This window comes from Prunus mume, linkage group LG5 (assembly GCF_029339155.1).
Source record: "Prunus mume cultivar Tortuosa linkage group LG5, ASM2933915v1, whole genome shotgun sequence".
NCBI lineage: Eukaryota > Viridiplantae > Streptophyta > Magnoliopsida > Rosales > Rosaceae > Prunus > Prunus mume.
In genome coordinates this window covers 11,086,671-11,108,348 of record NC_142702.1, presented here as the reverse complement: position 1 = coordinate 11,108,348, position 21,678 = coordinate 11,086,671, and the positions used below count along the sequence as shown (strand labels likewise).

The following is a 21,678-nucleotide window of genomic DNA, read 5'->3' as shown; positions in this document are numbered from 1 at the left end:
GAAAATCACACCAGTATGTTGTGATTTAACGACATTCTTTAAGTTTTTCAAATTTGTGTTTTAGTAATTTTGTGCTTTCCTTTCTCGTTTAGTTTTGGTTTGCTATTCCTTTGTCAACTAGGATTTTCCTCCCACACTTTTGCTTATTTTCAATTAAATTTGGGAGTTTTGTCAATTTTTTGGTTCTTGATATTCGACGCCAGTATAATCTTTTTTTGTTTTCCCTCGTATCAAAATAGGTAAAAGTTTAAAGCCAACATTGAAATTTACTTTACCTATAATTTGAAAAGGGGATCGTTAAGCGCTTCAAAATAGTTATCCTGCATTCTTTCTTCTCCTTAATTTTTTTTGTCATTATCAAAGAGTGCATAATTAGAATTAAAAAAATTAATGGGTAGTTGTGTTCCATAAAAATAGGATTCATTATCTGATTTTTCTTTAATTTTAATTTTTTTTGCATATAAAAAGTGTGAATTTACCATATTATCCTCATTTAATTAATAATTTCAATTCTTAATGTTTGCATTAACCAAAGACATTTTCTGGTATTTTGAATGTTTTACCATTCTATATCTTTTGCTTTATATATATAGATTTTCAACTAATTTTCACAATCATATGACGCGATAGAACTTAAACTCTTTTCTGAATTTTTTTTTTATAAAAAAAACCCTTTTTTTTGAACTTTTCTCTCTCACATAAAGAGTCCTACATTTTAATGGGTTCCCTTTCGGAATTAAAAATTGAGAAAAAATAATTACAAAAATTCAACATTTTTGTGGTTTTGGGAATTTCCTTTCCCTTTTTAGTTTTACCCGGTATAAAATAAAAAAGAAAGATGACATCGGAAACCTGTCAGATAATTTTCTCTCGTTTCAATTTCCGTCACTCTCTCTATCTCTTTCTCTCTCTCGCGCGCCTGACAACAGATAATTTTATTTTGGTAAAATATCATATTGACCCCTTTCAATTCCACGCTCTCGGTGCAATTAAAAACCCTAATTTGCTGTCGCATCTCTTTCTCTCTCTACCCCCAAAATATTTGAAACCCTAGCGCTCTCTCTCTTTCTCTCTCTCTCTCTCTCTCTCTCTCTCTCCTCTCTCTCATGGCGGCGGCGGCGCGGGAAGAGAAGCAGAAGCAGGCGTATGAAGGAATGGGAGCGGGAGGCAAGTTTCGGAAGACGCCGTTTCGAAGGACCTCCCATTCGACGCCATACGATCGGCCGCCCACGTCACTGCGAAACCCTAGCACCGCCAACGATGGCTGGCTCTCGAAGCTCGTCGATCCGGCTCAGCGGCTCATCTCCTACAGCGCCCACCGCCTCTTTTCCTCCGTCTTTCGCAAACGCCTTCCACCGCCTCAGTCGCCTTCGACAGGTTCGGCTTTTTCTGCTTTCGAGACTACCTTTGTTTACTATGCTAAGGGCTTTGGTGGTTTCTTAGTTGCGACCTAAGTTGCGGCCTAAGTTTTGGGTGCTTTGTTCAATCAAATGTGGGAGTTGGGTTTTCTTTATTTGGGACGCCTTTTGTTATGTTTTTGCTGATTTCAAAGCTAATTTTGTTTCAATTTGTCTTAACAATTAATTTCCTGGGGCCAGTGTGTGAGGGTTGAATTTGGGTAGTTGGTTGCTTCATGTTGGGTTATGCAAGTTGTTTTTGTGTTGTGGAATATCAGATCTCGAATTCATTAGGTTCATTATAATAATTGTGGGGTCTGCAGGAAAAACTTGTAAAGACATGAATGTTCAACGATAAACGATTGAAATTGTAATTGACCGAATCCTAAATTCTAGTGGGTCTGAATTTCAAATAATGCATGCCAAGTTACACTATTTGGAAGACATATGAATCCTTTATTTTTGATAGGAGGAAGGCATAAAATCCATGCACCCCTTATAATCTACTGCTAATTTAGTTATTTAACATGTAAATTGGTATGAGTCAGGTGTGCTTCTTGTAAGAGTGATGCTTGATAGTACATCGTCTTTTGCATTCATACAGTCTCTGGTATTGGTATCTTATCTGAAAGAGCCATTTGAACTTTATCCGAAAGAGCCTGTTGAACTTTCTCCCTTGATTAGTTTTTTTGTTTTATTTGTGACTGCCATATCACCCGTATTTTTTCTTTTGTAGATTTGGGTTTTGGGGAAAATTTGAAGTTCCTGAGAATACATAAGATTGCTTGCTTTAGAAGCTTTCTTTATAGGATGATATTTCTTTAGCTGTCGTTGTGACTTTAAATTTTAGCTGGTTGTTGGCTCCTTTGGTTTCTTGAATGAGATACGAAAGCGAAATGTCAAATTATTTTGCTCGCAGTTGTTGCGTGTATGTCAATGTTATCTTGAATGCCTTGTACTTTCTATTATAAGATGTCAGTTCATTTATAACAGAATAATGATTAGCTATCATGAACTCTTTTCTGCCTTATTTTCTGAAAAGGACTGTGATTGCTTTGTTGATTTCTTTGCCAATTATTCATGAATTTAATCTGCTGTTACTTTACCAGGGGTAAATCATGAAGTAAGGATCAAGGGCAAAGAAGATGTTACCATGGTAAGTGTAAAGGTGTTGTATATTTCTATTCTTTGCACTCATGGTGCTTTGATCTAGTAACTGGGATCCCATACCTTTTATTTTATTATTAAGCTTTATACTCATGTTGTGTTAAACATTCTGTTTGTTGATAACATTACAGTATTCTTTTCTGAAATTATGAGTTGTAGGCAGTACATGACCCTTGAATCTACGTTTTGCCCTATGTTTGAGTATTATAAGCATGCAACCTTTTTTTAACTTCCCATCATTTACAAATTTTGATGATTGATGTAAGATCATAGTTTTAAATTAGAAAGTTAGGTGAACAGGAATTTTGGCGCTCTAATTTCCTCTATGTCGAGTGTTAGAATAATTTAGGGGGTTAAGGAAATATAAGTGCAGTTGGGTTTATTTGGCTAAAGTTCTGTTGGAAGACATGATCTTGGTATCTAGTTGATCCATTAATAAAGTCTAGAATTGATAAGAAAAAACTCCTTGTAATCGCAAGAAATGAAGACAGAAAGACATAATAGAGTCAAAAAAACTGACAGGAAAAAAAGAAGTAAACATCCTGGTTTCGTTGCTGAATAGGGATGGACATTTTAACCGGTCAAACTGCTCAGTTTGTGGAATTCATGTTGGTTGAAGTGAGTCAATACGTGTTGAACCTGTTCATTTTGGTTGATCTAATCAATTTTTCTTTGTTTTTGGTTTAATTATTCATCCATGTTTATTTTTTGGTATGAGTAGTCCATGTTACAGATCCACATTTTGTGTTGCTAATAATTATTCTGTTGTCTAGAAATGCACTGACGTAAAGCATCTGGGTTACTGTTCAATGAGATTTTAAAAAGGAAACTTAGTGCGTGAGTCTCGTACCCTGTTTCCTGAGAGTTTCTTTCTGTTACCCAAAGCCACGAGTGGTTGCATGAGGCAAACTATATTTTTGGGCCAATGTGCACCCATTGAATGAGAATTAATTATTGTTTCTTTAGTCCTTTGTCAATTAAAAATTATTTTAATTGAGTTATGGTGGTGTGCTATTATATATATATATATATATATATATTTTAAGCTGAACAAGTTTAAATGAAATTCAATTTTTAGGTTTATCATTTTATTTTTATGGTTTTGATAATGTTATTCTGCATGTAAATCATCTTGATATGTCTTCTGTATGTAATGTCTGTTGTACAGTATCCTCCTGGAGTGCAAAAAGGCACAGTTGATCAAAGTGCTGGTCCAAGTACTACTGCTGATGGAGGCGAGTTCACTGAGCTTAAACAAATTTTAGAGCAAAAAACTTTCACCAGGCAAGTTTTTATGTTTTTGCTTTTTTTGTTTGGCCCGGAAAAGTTCTTATGTACTAGGTAGTATCTTTTTGTTAATCTTTCGTAGAAAGTACTTATAATAATCTAAATGTAGCCGTACATCAGGAAAACTGTGTTGTTTATCAGTCACTGGTATGCAAAGGGAATGATTTATGGTGATGTGTGTGTTTTTTTTGTATATTTTAATTGCTATAAATATTGGTGGGTGCTGTAATTCTATGCTCTATTTAATTGGAAGGGTTAATTTCTCTACACCAGTATTCCTGTATGGGTAAGTTAGATGGAGAGGGTGAGGGAGCGGGGAAGGGAGATAGAGGGAGAGAGAGTGGCAGAAGAGGCGATGAGGTGAACTTTTGAATGAAATTTCTGAATGGGATGGGTTATGACATATGCGTTTATAATTTCAGAGATCAGTTATAATTTCGTCCATGCCTCTTGTGGGGATTAGAACTTGTTTTCTTGCAACATGTGCTTAACTGTGAGTTGAATGTTAATCACATCTGCAGATCTGAAATTGATCGATTGACAGCGTTATTGCATTCAAGAACTGTTGATATACCAATTGAGAATCAAGAGAAAAGGTCAGAAGTGGTGCCTTCAAAGCCAGAGGTTTCTCATGACAGAAAGGAGGAATTTCTTAGAACTCCAGTGCAAGACAAAAATGGGATTGAGAGCCGTCTTGTTTCAAACCCTGTTGTCAATACAAGTGTATGATAACCTGCTTTCCATTTGTATACTTTGGTTGATGAGTTTGTGAAAGCTATGCTTGCTACTCTCTAATTAAAAATAATTGTGGAATAGTAACATATTGAACTTTGGCACTTTTTTGACATTTAGTGGTTCAAAATGTCTTCAGGTCCTTCATGAAGATGTTGCTTCACCTGCAGAGCTCGCAAAAGCATACATGGGCAGTAGGCCTTCAAAAGTATCCCCATCAATGTTAGGATTACGAGGTCAAGCACACCATGAAGATTCACCTATTTTGAGCAGTCTACCAATTCAGTCAAAATCGCCAATGATGTCACTTGTGCCATGGACTTCTGGCAATGGGGGGGCTCAAGAAAATGGTTTTGTGACCCCTAGATCGCGAGGCAGATCTGCTATATACAGTATGGCTCGAACACCATACTCTCGAGTTCGCACAACTACAACATTCAAGGTTTGTTTGCTATGAGAATATAGCTCCTTTCAACCAACTAGGGTTTAGTTGAGTGGTTAGGCCTGTTTGCTCCCATTTGGATTGGATTCCTCAACCTATTTATTGAGTTGCTAGAGTTTCCTGCATTGTAGGGTTCGGCGGTGTGCCCCACCGTCTGATCTGCAAAGTGGGTTTGGGGGATTTCTGGGTGTAAGAAAAGGACTACAGTTCCTTTCAGGTTTTTAATGTTTATTGGGACTGAGGCTCTTACATTTTCTTTTGCTCGTACTTCAGGGTGCTGGGTCCACAGTTGATGCTTATGGTGGGGCGTCGTCTTCTCAGTCTGTATTGGAGCAAAGCCAACCTTCTGGATCTAAACAAGGGGTATGAAGTCTGAAGATTATCAGATGCTACTTTATTTTGTACTTATTGCATCCAGATTCATTGTTTTTTCTTTTGTAGGTCTTAAAACGCAGATTTTCAGTCTTAGACAATGACATAGGATCTGTTGGTCCTATTCGTAGAATTCGTCAAAAACCTAATCTTCTATCTTCAAGAGGCTTGAGCTCACCAGTATACAGCACTACTTCTTCTATTCGCGGGACTAGAATAAGTTCTGAGGCTGCTCAAAATCCATCATCTTCAATATGGAAGCCACTATCATTGGGTGAACCTAAGCATAAAGCATTGTCAGAAAATGGGGACAATGCTGTTCCTAGTACAAGTTTCTCTTCTGTTCCCTCAAAATCCAGCAAGATGGCTTCCAAAATTCTGGAGCAGCTTGATAAGTTGGTCTCTCCTAAAGAGAAATCATCTGAGACCAATCTACATACTGTGAGAGATAAATCGCCGACTAAGCTTTCACCATCCATGTTACGTGGTCAGGCTCTGAAAAGCCTGGAGGATGTGGATTCGTCAAAATTTATGGATAATGCCCATAATAATAAGAGTAATTCTAAGTTGAATGTATCATTTGATCGATTGATACCAGATGCTCGAGACTTCACCTCTGAAAATGAGGACAGGGTTAAAGAAAATGGCCCATCGAGAATTAGAGCTCCTTGTGACAGTTCAGCTATACTAATGAATGGTGAAGATTCTACAACAGAAAAGAAGGATATTGTGCCAAATGTTAAAACTGCAGTTTCTACTGCATCAAACGCTGTTGTTCATCCTCCACAAAAGAAACGGGCATTCAGGATGAGTGCACATGAGGTATAGTTGTGCTTTCTTGTCATCCATGGTTCCCCGATAATCTTGGGGTCTATTACTAAACTAAGTTCCTAATTATTCTACTTTCTTCTTTATACTGCTCTGAAATGTTAGTGACATGTTATAACCAATTTTGGTTTCAATTTGATCATAGCACATACACCAACATGGGTTAGTTGGAATTGTCAGGCCCATATGGTCTGAGGTTGTAAACCCCGAAAGGTACCTACCTAGCTACTTCCTAGTGTTTTCTGCCTTGCAGAGACTGTAGGGCTGGGCCCAATTTCATAGCTGTGTCCTGAAAGCAGATTGATGGATTTCTAGGTATCCCAAAAAATAAAATAAAATCATAGTAGCTACTGATTGGGGGCTTTACATTTGAGATTATAAGATTCTCTAGCTGTGTTACAAATTCATAGGTGATTTGTATAGTAAGCGTTTGCTGATCAAATAGATCAAGTTTACGAGGGGGTTGTTTTCGTCCAGGAATTGGAGAAGAAAAGTACAAATTAAAATAACAATTGAATTAAAATTTTTGTTACAAATTCAATTTAGATTCCATCAGTTCCAATTTGAAAATCTTACTAGATTTAATATTTCTTTCAATGTTTAGCAAATGAATATTATTAATTTCTTTGTTATTGAATTCCTTATCCTGTGATATATTTGAACCTTATGGGTATGGTTTGTAGGATTATCTTGAGCTGGATGATGATGACAATTCTAAGGTGGAGACTTTCTCGACTGAGAAGAGCAGTATTGCTACAGCAACTGTTACACTGGAGAAGCCTCCAGCTTTCTCTGATGGGTCTGTGCTTGCTGAGAATGGCACCAACACTATTGGCTCTAGTGCATTGTCATTCAGCAAGATGGTATCTACCCAGCCATCCTTTACATATGATAAAGTTGCTCCACCAGAAGAATCAAATGCTGGTCCTTCAATGTTTAACTTTGGGGGTAAAGTTGCTTCAATGAAGGATTCAGATGCAGCTTCTCCTGTGTTTAACTATGTCTCTAAGAGTGTTGACGAAGTTGCACAGCCACAGTTTGCTTTCGCTTCGTCACCTGCAGTTTGTGAATCTGTTGACATAAAATCTGGTGCCTTTTCAGTCCCCAATCCTGAAAGCTCAAGCAGGTCCGTATGATAATTTGCCTATTTTCTTTTTAATATTCTCCTATTGTTGAAAAGTATTGTTGAAGGCCCTTGTTTGCTGCATTTATCTTTTGCTTATTTTTTCTTTATAAAAAGAGATTTAAGTGTATAAACAAACCTAGGCTTCTGAAGGATTTTCCTATAAAGGAATGGGCAAATGGATTGGAACTGTATGAATATCATTCAGTTGGTAGAGGATATGCATGTCCGAAGACCATGAAGGTAGTTTATGGTCTAATACCACGAAGGCAGGTTGCCTGTAAATGTCAGTTTAAAGTGCTCACTTAGTGTGGCAATGAAAAATTAAGCTATCGTCTGTTGGAACCTTCGTATAGTTCAGCGTGGGTTCTCGTGTGAGCAGTTTTTGGATTTATATTTTCAATCTTCTTTGCTAGTGGTGAAGGCAGTTAGCGAAAATAATGCAATATTGATAGATAAAGCGTTTATTTATTAGCAAAGAATGAAAGACAATTGAAGACATTCGTACCATGGTAAGTTAGAACAAAAGGAACAAAGTGCTTAGAATACCTTCAAAATTATGGTTTCCTTCTGCCTTAATGCTTGTGTACTTTTGTTCCCCACCAGAATTTCATTTGGTCAGGGTAGATCTAGTACTGGTGGCTATGTGGTGATTTAGGGTTTGAAAAATGGGGTTGAGGGGCTGCTCCTGTGATGGGTGGTGATTGATACAAGCTCTTAACTGGACAACGAAAGAGAAAGGACTTTCTCTTTCGTTTCAAAATGTAATCAGTGGTATCATGTGGAAATCTCAATCATTTGTTCTTTAGTGGTGTTACTAATTTTTATGTTCACCCAAAAAGTACTGTTTTATTTATTTATTTATTTATTTATATATCAATGTTTTCATCTGCAGTGTATCTGCCGTTGTAGCTGCTGCAACAAATTCTGTATTCAAACCACTTGAATCAGATAAAGCTGATAATAAGAATAATGCTGGAGTCTCTTTTAGGATACCTGAAACTGCTCTGTTCTCTGTATCATCAGCACCATCAACCACAGGCATATTATTCAATGGCACCCCTTCCAATAATTCAAGCCTAAATAATGGGTCAACCCCTCCATTTTCTCCCTCCGTTCCTTCAGCTTTTTTGACAAGTCCAAATTCATCAGGTAGCATGACCCTCACTGCCAACACAAACAGTGGTAACAACATCGCTAGTGTAACTGCAGTCACCACCGAGAGTTGCAATGTTTCTAGCTCAGCTCCAGCACCTTCATTTTCATCTGTGCCTAATTTCAAAGTTGAATCCTCCACTGCTTCAACTGCAGTAACCACCAACAGTAGCAATGTTCCTAGCTCAAATCCAGCAACTTCATTGCCAGCTGCGCCTATTTTATTTGAATCCTCCACTGCTTCAATTGCAGTTACACCAGTTCCAGTAAATTCTTCCTTAGACTCGTTTGAAGGAAAGAACAAGGAAGACAAGGGCTTTGGTAATCTAAGCAGCACCTATTTTGCTGCCACATCTACTGCCATTCCAAGCACAGGGAGTGGTATGTTTGGATTTGTTAGTGGTGGTGCTGGCAGTGGATCTGTTCCTATTTCCCAGCAGACTGGAATTGCATCATCAGCTGCCTCACCATCATTCGGGTTGTCTGGAAGTACTGGACAGTTTGGCTCAACCTCTGCTCCTAATCTGTTTAGTTCAGGAGCAAGTACTGGACTTGGTTCTTCTGCTCCCTCATTGGAGGCCAACTCCAGTAGCAGTACTGCTCCTGGCATATTTGTTTCCAATTGGCAATCCCCTAAGTCTCTTGCATTTGCTTCCACAACATCTTTGTCAGCTGGGTTGTCGTGTGGAGCATCCTTGGCTACTTCTGCACCTACTGTATTTGGAGGGTCCTCGACTGCTGCTACTACTAGTAACACGCCTTTTGTCTTTGGAGGATCCTCAACTGCCGCTGCTACTACAAACAGCGCACCTATATTGTTTGGAGCTTCCGCAGTTTCTTCTACAAATGCCAATGGGGCATCTATGATGTTTGGATCATCCAATGGTGCATCCTCAACTTCGATGTTCCCATTCACTTCATCTGCAGCTAGTACTGTCCCATCACAGCCTGCATTTGGGAACCCAAATCCTGCTTTTCCATTTGGTTCCTCGGGTAATAATGATCAAATGAACTTTGTAGACAGCATGGCTGAAGACACTAATCAGGCATCTACGCCTACAGTCCCAGTATTTGGTCAGCAGCCTGTGTTTGGTCAACAGCCTGTGTTTGGTCAACAGCCTGTTTCAAACCCACAGTCTGGCTATGCATTTGGATCTACACCTGCAGTCCCAGCGGCGAATCCCTTCCAATTTTCAGGCCAACAGAATCTAGCCAACCCACAGAACCCTTCACCATTTCAGGCTTCGGGTAGTTTGGGTGCAAGTCAAGGGGGCAGCTTCTCGTTGGGCACTGGTGGTGACAAGTCTAACCGAAGAATGGTGAAGATTAAACACAACAGGCAGCGGAAGAAGGCATGAGTGGTAAAATGTGGGTGGTGTGGTGGTTGTTCTCTGTTCTCTGTATGAGGGTGAATAACTTTAATATGCAAGACTAGATACAAGAGATTGCTGGTTCGATACTGATGAAGGTATAATTTTCCTTCTGTGGTTAGGAAGATCAGACTATTCTGTTTGCTCTACATATATATTGTTTCCCTCTTTCTTTTTACAATCGAGCAAAATTTTCGTGGTTGGAATGAGAGGTTTTTCACAATTTTATACCAGTTTGTAGTCGGAACATTTATGCTTTTGTATTAGTACATGTAGTAGGTGAATGTTTTTGTATTAGTAAGTGTAGGTGGTATTAGGCTTTCTGGCTGGGCAATTGTGTTAGCAACTGTTTTCTGTGTACTCTGCTATTTGTAACATAAAAGGAAACAGCTGTGAATGTGTCCAAGCTTATCTGCTGGCCGCCTACTGATTTTTCCCCAGGAGGCAGGGGATACATGATGCAGCAGTGAGCACATTACTTGGGTCTTAATCAAATTAGCTTTTTTCCAAATAAATATTTTATGCATTTATTTTAGGTATCGTGTGTTTTGTTCGCATTGAATGATTGTGTTGTAAGAATGTGTCTTTTGCTTTGTGTTTACGTGTGCGAAAGGGCGACGCCTAACACTAGCATATTCGTATTTCATGTTTATATTGGTATCGACCGATTGAAAAGGGTTAATGCTAGAGGCGAAGCAGATTTCAACATCGTTCATCCCAAATGTGCGGTATTTGTATGTGTCTGGCATAATTTGTTCCATCACTTGCCTTCGTTCATTTAGCGATTCCATTTTGAGAAAAGTTTTGGTTACTGATATTTTTCTCAGTGCTCTCTTCCCTGGTTACAGTTTTGTCCAAGTTATTATTTAAACCTGACAGCGTATTTATAGATAGAGCTGAAAGTCTTAAGAATTTCACTTGAAATAAGTAGATTGAGTTTGTGTTATTGTCCGCAATAATCTATATAAGTTTGGCCTGGAATCCAGAATTTCATCAAACTAAATGTTTAGCAAAAATTAAAAAGCCATGCTGTATTAAGGGTAGATGACTAGGTTTTTTTTTTTAATTTTAAGTACAAGATGACTAAGGAGTTAAACGTACATGGATGAACGATAAAAGAGAAAGTCATATTTAAAGGGACTATAATGAGCCACATATTTTCATTTCCTAAATCATGCTGTAATTATGAGTTATTTTCTTATGAATTCTGCAGTTCCAGTTCCAGTTCCAGGGCAATTATTTACTCCAGCATTGTGTTGCATTCTCTCCACTCACTGAAACAACATGTTCAGCTTCAACCTAATGCATTTGAAAAATACGTAGAATTCTTAAATGACGGAATTTAAATATTCATAGTTTAAATTTATGATAATTAATAATTTTAGTGTTTGAATTTGTATTGAATTTATGTATGTTAAATTTTGTAAATAATAGAAATTATAAGGAAAAATGAATTGTTTCTAAATAGAAATTGCGAAATAACCACTCTTTTAGCAGAAATTAAACTTGGAAATCTTGATCCCTAATTTTCATAAATGTTTCGGTGCGTCATTTAATAAGTTTCACGCTTAAGTTGCCGAGCAATAGAAATATAAATGACTTATAGCTAAATCATGAGTTATTGTTCTAAATCCAAATGGAATGCTAAGAATTTATAAATGATGGAATTCACAATGATAGAAATCAATGTTCCATAATTTGTTTACCTTCGCATCTTCATTTTTTCGAAAACCCATAACCATTCTTCTGGATCTTCAGTTGTCCCAAGGTCACCCAACATAGGTATTATATTCATGATAGGACACGAAGGAAAACGGTCTTGACCATGGCCGCCGTGGGCATGGGTCCCGAGGGCAACGACCTAGGGCCTTGAATGTTTTATAACATTGTTAGGACCATATTAAAAGTAATTTTTGGAAGGTTCAAAATTATAAGGTCCAAAATAAAAACCATTTCAATCTTTAACAGAACAAATGCCCATATTAAAATAGTATTAATTGGCTTTAGAACAAGAAATATGCAATTAAACACTTTCTTAAAGAAAATGTTTAATTCTTCTAGTTTGATGATTTTTGTTGTTGTCAACCATATCATGGTTTGCATTTTTATTTTAGTCCAATTAAATTACTATATTTAAGCCAAAATAAAAATACATGTGTATATACTTTTTTTTTTCTTGTAAAACTGTGATTAAATGTTTAAAAAAAATACTAAGGGCCTCATTTTAATTTTTAGCCCTAGACCACTCAAAACTCAGTGATGGTCTAGTCTTGACTTGTAGACCAATTGTCTTAAGTTCGAATCCCATGACACCTTGGTAGTATGCAAGTGAGAAACCCCTCATTTACCTTATAATTTAGACTATCACTTGTATTAAAAAAAATTATCAAAAAAAATTATTTATAATTATTCGAATCAATAACAGGTGATGCAGTGAAGGTTATGCGGGTGGTGGGATAGGGTGCTATTCATCAATTTCGGGACATTTGGTTCACTAAGTCATTATTATTATTATTATGTTAAATTTGTTTTACCAAATTAATTACTCATAATTAATTCATTTTTTTAAATATAATAATAAATAGGATATTTGTTGAAATGTCACATAAACTTATACCTTAGTTTCAATTTGTCACCTGAAAAAATAATTTAAGTGAAATGTCACCTGAATTTTTTAAAATCCATGATTTATCACCTGAGTTTAACATCATCTGATTTTCCATCTATTTTCAAGGGTATTTTAGTCTTTTCATTTTCAAGGATATTTTGAAAATGGAAAAAATTATTATTAAAAAAATAAAGCTTAAATGTAAAAATGGCTGCGGATTAAATGTGAAAAGATATATAATTTTTATAATTTTCAAGGGTCTTTTCATATTTTTTTTATAATGATTTTTCCATTTTGAAAATACTCTTGAAAATAAAATGACTAAAATACCCTTGAAAATAGTTGGAAAATTGGATGATGTTAAAGTGAGGTGACAAATCATGGATTTTGAAAAATTCAGGTGACATTTCACTTAATTTTTTTTTTTCAGGTGACAAATTGAAACTAAGGTATAAGTTCAAGTGACATTTCAATGAATATCCCTTAATAAATATTGGAAATATATTTTGTTGTTGAAACATTGGAAACTTGATCATTGAAAATTGATGCTGGTTTTTGCCACCTCATTTGGGACTGAAATTTAGTGTCCCCAACAATATTCTTTTTTAATTGCATTAATGTACATAAGTCAAATAATAAGTGGAAAAAGAAGAAGTCAAATCATAAGTGCAAGGAGAAACAAATTTAAGGCCCCATGTGTTTTTCCTATGGATGAGAAATGAAAGATTCTTTTATCATTGTTGACGCAGAAAAATGGTTTAATACTTTTCCGCGTAACTTAGGTGATTAGGTCTCTTCGGTATCTAATGTCCTCGGTAGGATGAGCGATCTGTAAGATAACAAACACACGGTAAATCCTAGGGCACCGGTGTGGTACCGGCCGAAGGCTCTCCGATGCTTTAGTAAGTACGGATTTAGTAAGTTTGAACTACAGATCAATAGGCGTATGCCGTTAGTTCTGATTGATCACCTTCAAGCTGGGATGGGTGTCCTCTTTTATAGGTCTTGGGAGGTGTGCAATTTGTCTAGAGTTTCGATGTGGGACTCGACATCAATTGTGGACCGCCACGCGTGGGGCGAGGTTGCCCTAACGTTGCGATCGGTAGGTCTTCACCAAGGTATGTGCCGAAGGCACCATATGGCCATGGTTTAGCCACGTGTTCGCTGCTCATTGGCTGTTCATTTTGGTATAAACAGAGTCCCCAAGTCCCCTTGTGAGAGTCTTCGGAAGGGATTTGAAGTTGTCTTTGGAAGGAACCACGGCCCTACCGCTCGGTAACTCGATCTTTGGGAAGGGGCTGACCTTGTCCTTCCGCATCATTAGTTCGAGGCCGGCGGTCGAAGGTCGCGTCGAGCCGACGGGTGAAGGGACGTCGAGCGCCGACTGCGCCTCGCGGCCGCCTCTACCACATGATGAGCGACACGTGGCGGAAGTGATGATGGTGCGCGCGACATGCGCCGTTTGGTTTTCGAGGAGTACCGTTGTCAAACTCCCTCCTATAAATAGGGATGACCCCGGTGGTGAATTCACTTTGCATCCAGTGAGAAGTGAGAGCTCTATCTGAGGCGATTTCCGACGAGTGCTAACGGCAACCGGCGATTTCCGACGAGATCTAACGGTAACCGGGCAATTTCCGGTGCTGCCAATGGTAGGAAGGGCGATCCGTGTTCAGCGATCCGAGCATCAAGGCCCACCTCCGAAGCTAAACAAAGGTACCGTTCGGTAGCCCTACTTTTCCATCTTTACATACCCTAAGAGTTTACGTCCTTCCTTGGTTTGAACTAGACTGGCCATAGGGTTTCATTCGGTAGTCTAGTCGCCATAGGTGGTGATGTAGGGGTCGGTAGGATAGCATCCGGCATGACCCTTAGTTTCCCTTTTTGCCTGTTTTTGTAGATGTCTGATAGCGAGTCATTCTCCGAGCGCGAGCCCAATGCGTTCGACAAGGAGTCATCGGACGGTCTCTTTGACTCCGACGTTGAAGCGGCAGGGGCTGATGCCGAGGAGGGAGTGATACCGATGTCGAGATACTCGGCGAAGGCCCACCAGCCCCACACATGGCATCGGGAAGGGGCTTGTGACCGCCCGCACCGCTGTTCATCATATATAGCGACGGTCGCCACGTGGGCTTGGCGCCTGGGGTGGTGAGCGGTGGTCACCAGCCGAGGCCTCCACTTCCGGCTGTGGTGAGGCGGTGCCGAACCATCCAACCGCCGAGAGTGTCCGTAGTCTACCCCGCAATCCTAGGTGCCGATGGGGTTCCAAAGGAGCTTGTCTTCGGCGTGGATTATCTGAGCCCAACAGAATCACCAAAGGAGATTGCGAAATTTCAGGTGAGTACTTCACCCGATTCGGTAGGTATGAGGATTCCGAGTCCTACCGAATCTCTGCGATCAAAGGACGGCGAAGTCGTCTTTTTACGGACGTGCTTCGCAGGGTGAGGCTCCCTCCGCAGCCCGCCGTTCAGAGGATCTGGCGCAAATAGGCTACGCCCCGGCCAGTTCAATCCCAACCGGGTGGCGCTGATGGGGTAGTCACACTTCGGCATGGTGGGAGGAGAACCGTCGACGAGCGGTTCTCCCACTGACGCCACGAAGTCGGTGTGCCGATCACGGGGTTGGGTCCAGCCAATTGCCTCAAGGCTACCGAGCGCCGCCACTTGCATGCCTTCCCGACCTCACGAAGACGGGAGGAAACGGCGGGTTCTTTTGTCCGTGATTGGGAGTCGCCTCGACAGCCCGTCTGTTTCCATATCCCGACTACGTTCCAAATGGCCGGTAGGCTATTCTACCGTTCATTACTTCTTTTAATGCCGATCCCGTTTGGTTTTGTGCAGGCAAGTTGAAGCACCGAGCGCCACACACGGAGATCCGGCAGATTGAAAGGGTTAGGCTAAAGGTCCCTGCCGTTGAGAGGGTGTACCAAGTTTCTCTTCACCGCCAATCTCATCAAGGCCCGCTTGTCAACCCCGCCAAGAGTAAGTATACTTCCGCATTTTTGACACTCAAAATGTACATCGCGAATCGACCGACCTTTTTTGCAAAGGACCGAAGAGAGGAAGGCTGCCGAGGCAAAGAGGATGAACGAGTCCTCGAAGAGACGCCTCATGCTCGGCATGCGGGAAGAAGAAGAAAACCGGAAAGGCACCGGCGCCGGAGGTGTGGACCCGACGATGTGACACTCAACAAGCGTTGCGGATGCATGCCGAAGTCGGCGCGCCGGCCGCCGAGGCTGGTCCGTCCCCACCGAAGTTCCGCCTACCGAGGGCGCCTCCTCTAAAGCTGCGGGCAAGAGGCCGTTCACGATGGACCTTGATGCCGACCGCTCCAAAACACGGTCGACAAACCGAGCTCGCCAGGCCATCTTCGCCGAGGACGATGAGGTGCCTTGAGCCGTTACTCGCTTGTCCTTCAAGACGGTGCCGCGTTTATGAACCATATGATCCTCGGTTCACAAATGGAGCTGTCCGAGATTGAGGATCTGCCAAGAAGCTACTTCAGAGGAGGCTGGCCGCGCTTCCGTCTCCAAGCCTCGTAAGTGCCTATCGCTTTTAGCGCTTCCTGCTCATTTCGTCTCCTTCTAACGCTTTCGCTTGTTGTGCAGCATCGATGGACATGTGGCTCTGCGTTAAGCGAGCCATTAATGCCGCCGAGAAGGCGAAGAAGGCATATGAAGACGGCAGGGCAAAGGTTGCCGGCGGCAAGGCCATCCAAGCCAGCAAACTTGGCCAAGGACATGCAGTCGCCGAACGGCGGTAAAGGTTTATCGTGCCAAGCTTGGCGAGATGTCGGCACTTTGGAGTCGGGCGCGACGGCGAAGGAGGCTCTGAGTCGAAAGAGGCGGTCCAGTGGCTTTGAGGAGTCCGAGCGGACCGTGGCTTCGAGATCGAGGTCATGACGGAGGCGATCCAGGCTACCGTCGGTCCATCGAGTTTTCTACCTTTGGACAAGGAGGTAGGCTCGAAATGGCTGACCTTCTCTACCGTTTCAAGCGGTACAACCCCGGAAGAAGCTCAACCTTAACTTCATTGCCGATCCCCTTCCAAGGCATAACCGAAGAGATGGTTGAGGAGTACGAGGGAAGGACATGATAGAGGAGGTCCCACGGTGATCCCGGGGTGCCGAGGTCGATGGTGCCCCTGTGCCGATGAGGTCTGTCTTATGGAGGATTCTGAAGGAGCTGCTTTTGTTTCCAATTTTTTATCTTTATAAACTTACTGCCGAGGGCAATTTTTAAGTGTTTAATTTAATTTTGATGCCGTAGGCATTTTTGTAATTTTGTTACAGCTCTGATGCCGTTGGCATCTTTCAAATTAAAGTTATGTTCGCACTTTAAGTCACTTTAAGTTAGTTGCATCTTTCTTATGAATTGGTAACGCACTTAGGAGATTTTTCACTTTTCTGTTTAATGCCGAAGGCTACTAAACAAAGGTCACTCGTGGCACAATAACGTTTCCTTTTAAGCAAAAGTTCCTAGTGTTAAGGATTTGAAACCATTAGGCGTGCTTGCCGATGGCAAAGCAACGGCCCGTAATTACCGAAAGATAATAAAGGTTAATAAAGTCTTACGTTGTCCCTTAATCGGTAGGATAATGGCGTTGTCAAAGTGTGGAGTTTACTGCGACCGGTGGTCCCTACCGTATCCTTTTTTGAACAAAAATGGAGAGATTGAAAGGTACAACAAAGGTTCTGAATACATGAGCCGAAGGCCCTTTCATTGATATACTGCCGAAGGCAAAAGTACAATTTTGAGTGCGCTTTACAATTTAGAACCCGCCATTGGCTAGGAAACGCTATAATGCCGAAGGCCGTGCTTGTAGAGATACCGGAGGCTCTTGGGACCCCGTGACCTCGCCGTAGGCCAGGTGACTTCATTTGAAATAATACTTCAAATGCTCTACATTCCAAGGACGACCGAGGGTCTTTCCGTTGGAGTCTCTAAGTCGATAAGTCCCCGATCGCTGGATACCGATGATTTCGTAGGGTCCTTCCCGGAAGGTCCGAGGTCCTTCCGTAGGATTCTTGGCTGCGAGAGACTTTCCGTATGACCCAATCTCCGATTCGGAAAGAACGGGATCTGACCTCGAGTCATAATATCGAGAGACGCTGCTTGTAAGCGTTCGAAGGTTGGCTTGTGCTCGGCGTTCTTCGAGCGGTCGAGGCTCAGCAAGCGCTTCTCGTTCGCCTTTGGTGCGAAGGTTTCCGTTCGGTAGGAAGGCTCTCCATTTCCACTGGGACTACCGCCTCGAACCGAAAGTCATAAAGAATGGTGTTTCCCGGTTGCCGTTTGGTAGGATGTCCGGATGGCCCATAGCGCCTCGAAGCTTTTCCGCCAGCTTTGGCTTTGTCAAGCCGCCGTTTCAACACTTCTTGACAATTTTGTTCATGGCTTCACACTGTCCGTTCGATTGAAGTGCGTTGGCGAAGCAAAGAACGAGTTGATTTTGAGTTGGGTGCAGAATTCCCTAAAGACTTCGAATCAAACCGCTGCCGTTATCCGTGGACGATGGCGTAGGGGATGCCGAATCGGCAGCAAATGTTCGCCCGACGAAATCTTCGACCCGCTGCCGCTATTGTCGCTAGGGCCTTGGCTTCTACCTATTTGGTAAAGTAGTCTACGGCAACGACAAGCGTATTTGACTCGACCCTTGCCCTCCGCATCGGACCAATTAGGTCCCCCCAGGGCGACGCCACGGCTCACGATCGCGCAGCCGCTCGGCAGGATATGAGGGACACCATCAATCACCGCATTTGTCACACCTTCCGACTAATGTGTTCGCATCCGTGAAGAGTCGCCGTAAATAACCCTCGGAAGACCTTGTGTGCGAGCGATCGGAACCGAGTGGTCACCGCAGATTCCATGGACCTCCCGGGACGTAGTCCCCGCTCCTCGGTCGGGCACTTTAGATACGGCGCCATATAACATCGCATGCGAACATCGCCGATGATCACAGATCTTGCCGATCGGTAACGGTTTCCGAGCTTGCGCTTTATCGGTAGGAAGGGTTCCGTAGTCGAAGACGTAGATTGAGACATCCATGTGTCTTCGCATCAACGGTACATACCTCGGCCGGGCGGTTGTACTTGGTCGATAATATCTCCACCGTACCTTCCTTCCGATCTTGTCGCTTATCGCCGGCCAATCGGGAGAGCGCGTCGGCGTGGCTGTTTTTCGACACGGGATCCGCCAATCTCGTAGGCCCGGAATTTTTGTAGTAGTTGGTGGGCTGCCGAGAGGTAGGTGACATGGATGCATCCTTGCCGCGAAGTCCGCGCTATCCGATTTACTATGAGGGAGTCACCGTGAATGCCTGACCGCTCAAGGCCATGCTCTTGGCTAGCCGAAGGCCAGCCAGAGGGCCTCATATTCCGCCTCGCTATTGGAGGTCCTAAGTTGAATCGGAGGGCATACTCAATTTTGCTACCGTCCGAGTGGTTAATACCAACCCGGCGCCACAACCTTGCTGGTTTGCCGAGCCATCCACATGCAAGACCCGCATAGAACGGAAGTGTCAAACGCTCGTATGCGCTTTATCCGTGCAAGAGAGATGGCGCTGACGATGATGGCTCCAATAGCGCAGGAGGTGTGAGCTCGGAGATGAAGTCGGCAACGGCCTGGCCTTTTCTCGCGGGCCTTGGTTTGAATCAGTATGTCAAATTCTCCCAACTCGATTGCCCATTTGACCAATCGCCGGATGTTTCGCTTTGCAGACTCGCCAAGAGGCTGGTTCGCCGAATCGTAATTTCGTGGCACGGAAGTAGGGGCGGAGTCTTTGCGCCGAGACGACCAGGCTGCTAGCTCGCCCAGGTGGGTACCAAGCTCGCACTGAGCGCCTTGCGACATAAAGATCGGTAGCTCCGCCTTCTCTAGCTTCCGATCAACACCGAGCTAACGGCAAAGCCGGATACCAAAAGGTACAGGAGTAGTACCTCGCCCGGGATCGGTTTTGATAACAGTGGTGCCTGGCTCATGTAGCTCTTCAAGTTTTGAAACTTATTAGAAAGCTCTTCCCAAGCATGAATTGAAGCATTAGGCAAAGAGTATAACCAAGACTTAGCCTTATCTTTTAAACTGAATGGGAATAGCCTCATCTTAATCTGCTCATTATCAAGGCCATGAATTTTGATTGTAGCATATATTTCAAAGCATTGCTTAATATGCATGTAAGGATCCTCAGTGGTATTACCATAATAAGTTGGAAGAAGATGAATCATACCACTTTTAAGCTCAAACCTGTCAACTGTGAGTTGAGGATAGACGATGCACGAAGGTTGATCGGTGACTTTGGGAATGGAAAACTCACGCAGGGGTTTCCGAGGTTGGACAACAAGCGCACCACCTCCTTCAACATTATTGTTGGTGTTCGGAATCTCTGCCATCGTGCTTGAACCTTCAGATTCGGAACTTTTAGAATAAGCACTTGAAGAACTATAATTCCTCCTCAAACCAAAGCACGTACAGCAGGTTCTTGGTGAAAGTGGCTCAGGTGAACTTTGCTCTTGGTCAGATTCGGACATGCACACACCAAGGAACTCAATTCAGTGCTTTCAATGGAGATAATAACTAAATACAAAAACTGAATACTAAAAGAAAAACCAACGAAAAGAAACAAATGAAACAACCAAAAACAAAACAATCAAAGTAATCTAACTATAGCACCAACGTTACCGGTTCCCCGGCAACGGCGCCAAAAACTTGTTGATTCAATTCCTAACAACTAAAATGAGTTATTAAAAACAGCAACTTTAATTCTCGCAAGTGCACGAACCGTTTATAGTATAGCTTATGTAAATACGAGGTCGATCCCACAGAGAATGGTAACTTGGTTCCAAGCTAAATTACTTAGAATGCTAGAAAAACATAGAACAAAGAAACTGACTAACTAGCTAAAGGCAAGGTCAAATTCAACAATGCCTCTTGCTAATTACTCAAGGTCTAGGACAGAATCCTAGCACCACACACGCACTCGAAATGGGGGGTTTTGTTGTTGAAATGAAAAGAAGAACGTGAAATGAAAGTGCTCGAAAGTAAACACTGGCAGCAATCAAAAAGTTGTGAAACAAAGATTGAGAGGTGTTAGAGCCTTGGAATCTACCACTAGTCTTCCTATCCAAGTTATGAATGCATAGAAATTGACTCAAGCTTCATCAATAATAGATTATCGCATACAAGCCTATGGTATCTAGGTGCAGGATGCATGATTCTCCTAAGGCATGTGATTATGCATGGTATCTACACAACACGTGATCTCTAATATGCAACCTAAGCATGGTATCTACTTAGAATAAAGCATACAAGAGTCATTAAGCTCCTTGAGAATATGATAATCACACAAGTCCTAGAACATGGTATCTGTCCTAGTCAACCTATGGTTATTAACCCCTTGAATGATTCTTAGGCCATTCATTTGTTGCTTGTGAAAGGGAGTAGAATTGGTGAATCTAAACCCCTTCCCAACATGTGCTAGATGCATAAAATCTTAGTTAGCCACTCCAAGAAAACATACATCAAGCACATAATAAACTAGAGATTAACAACTTGGTAATGAAAGCAAGGAAATCAATTAACTATAAAATCATCCATAACATTGAATATTCATGACTAGGGCTTCATCCTAAGCCCTAACTAAATGGGTTAGTTAGACATAACTATGAGTACAGAAAATAAGAAATACATAGATAGGATAAAGAGAGGAGAAGAACTAGATGATGGCAGCAAGGAATTCCCAGTGACAGCTCCAGCTCTCTTCTCTCTTTGTGGTGAATCTGAATGTGTGTTTGAGAGTAATGGATGAAGTGAATGTGTGTGTCTGCCTATCCCTTGAATGAGTGAGCAGCTCTCTATTTATAGAGAGAAATTTCGTCCTCCCCTTTGGCTGGTGAAGCACACCTCTCTTAGCTGCTCCCAACTGCTCCCTTCTGCCCATGCTTGCCACTTGCTCCAGCTGCCCATGCTTTGGTATGGTGTCTTTATGGAAAGCTTGACTTTTGTTCATCTTTCTGAGTTCCTGAGCTGATTTGACTCCCATGTATGGCTGCCCATGCTGAGCACATGGCTCTAGGGATGTAATGTGATGGCAGCCAATCATGACATTTCTGTGACCTTGGTTCAGTCTTTGACGTGCTAAGGGCTCCAGAGTTATCTAATTGGGCTGAAATTTGGATATGTTATAATAGACACCCATTGGAACAACTTC

At 41.8% G+C, this 21,678-nt stretch overlaps 1 protein-coding gene across 1 annotated transcript; it reads left to right on the top strand.

Moving 5' to 3' along the window:
- The first annotated feature begins 854 nt into the window (after positions 1-854).
- Positions 855-10,388, top strand: NUP1 (nuclear pore complex protein). The gene is made up of 9 exons (XM_008233717.3): positions 855-1,377; positions 2,507-2,553; positions 3,733-3,848; positions 4,373-4,574; positions 4,723-5,025; positions 5,299-5,388; positions 5,467-6,219; positions 6,909-7,351; positions 8,244-10,388. The coding sequence occupies exons 1-9, from the start codon at positions 1,107-1,109 to the stop codon at positions 9,859-9,861; spliced, it is 3,843 nt and encodes a 1,280-aa protein (XP_008231939.2). The 5' UTR covers positions 855-1,106; the 3' UTR covers positions 9,862-10,388.
- The last annotated feature ends 11,290 nt before the right edge of the window (positions 10,389-21,678 follow it).

Bases quoted from the DNA above. Each gene is read 5' to 3' on its own strand.
- NUP1 (XM_008233717.3), top strand. From the start codon at position 1,107: ATGGCGGCGGCGGCGCGGGAAGAGAAGCAGAAGCAGGCGTATGAAGGA. The intron at 1,378-2,506 runs GTTCGGCTTTTT...TTACTTTACCAG, and splicing joins GCCTCAGTCGCCTTCGACAG to GGGTAAATCATGAAGTAAGG. The intron at 5,026-5,298 runs GTTTGTTTGCTA...CTCGTACTTCAG, and splicing joins GCACAACTACAACATTCAAG to GGTGCTGGGTCCACAGTTGA.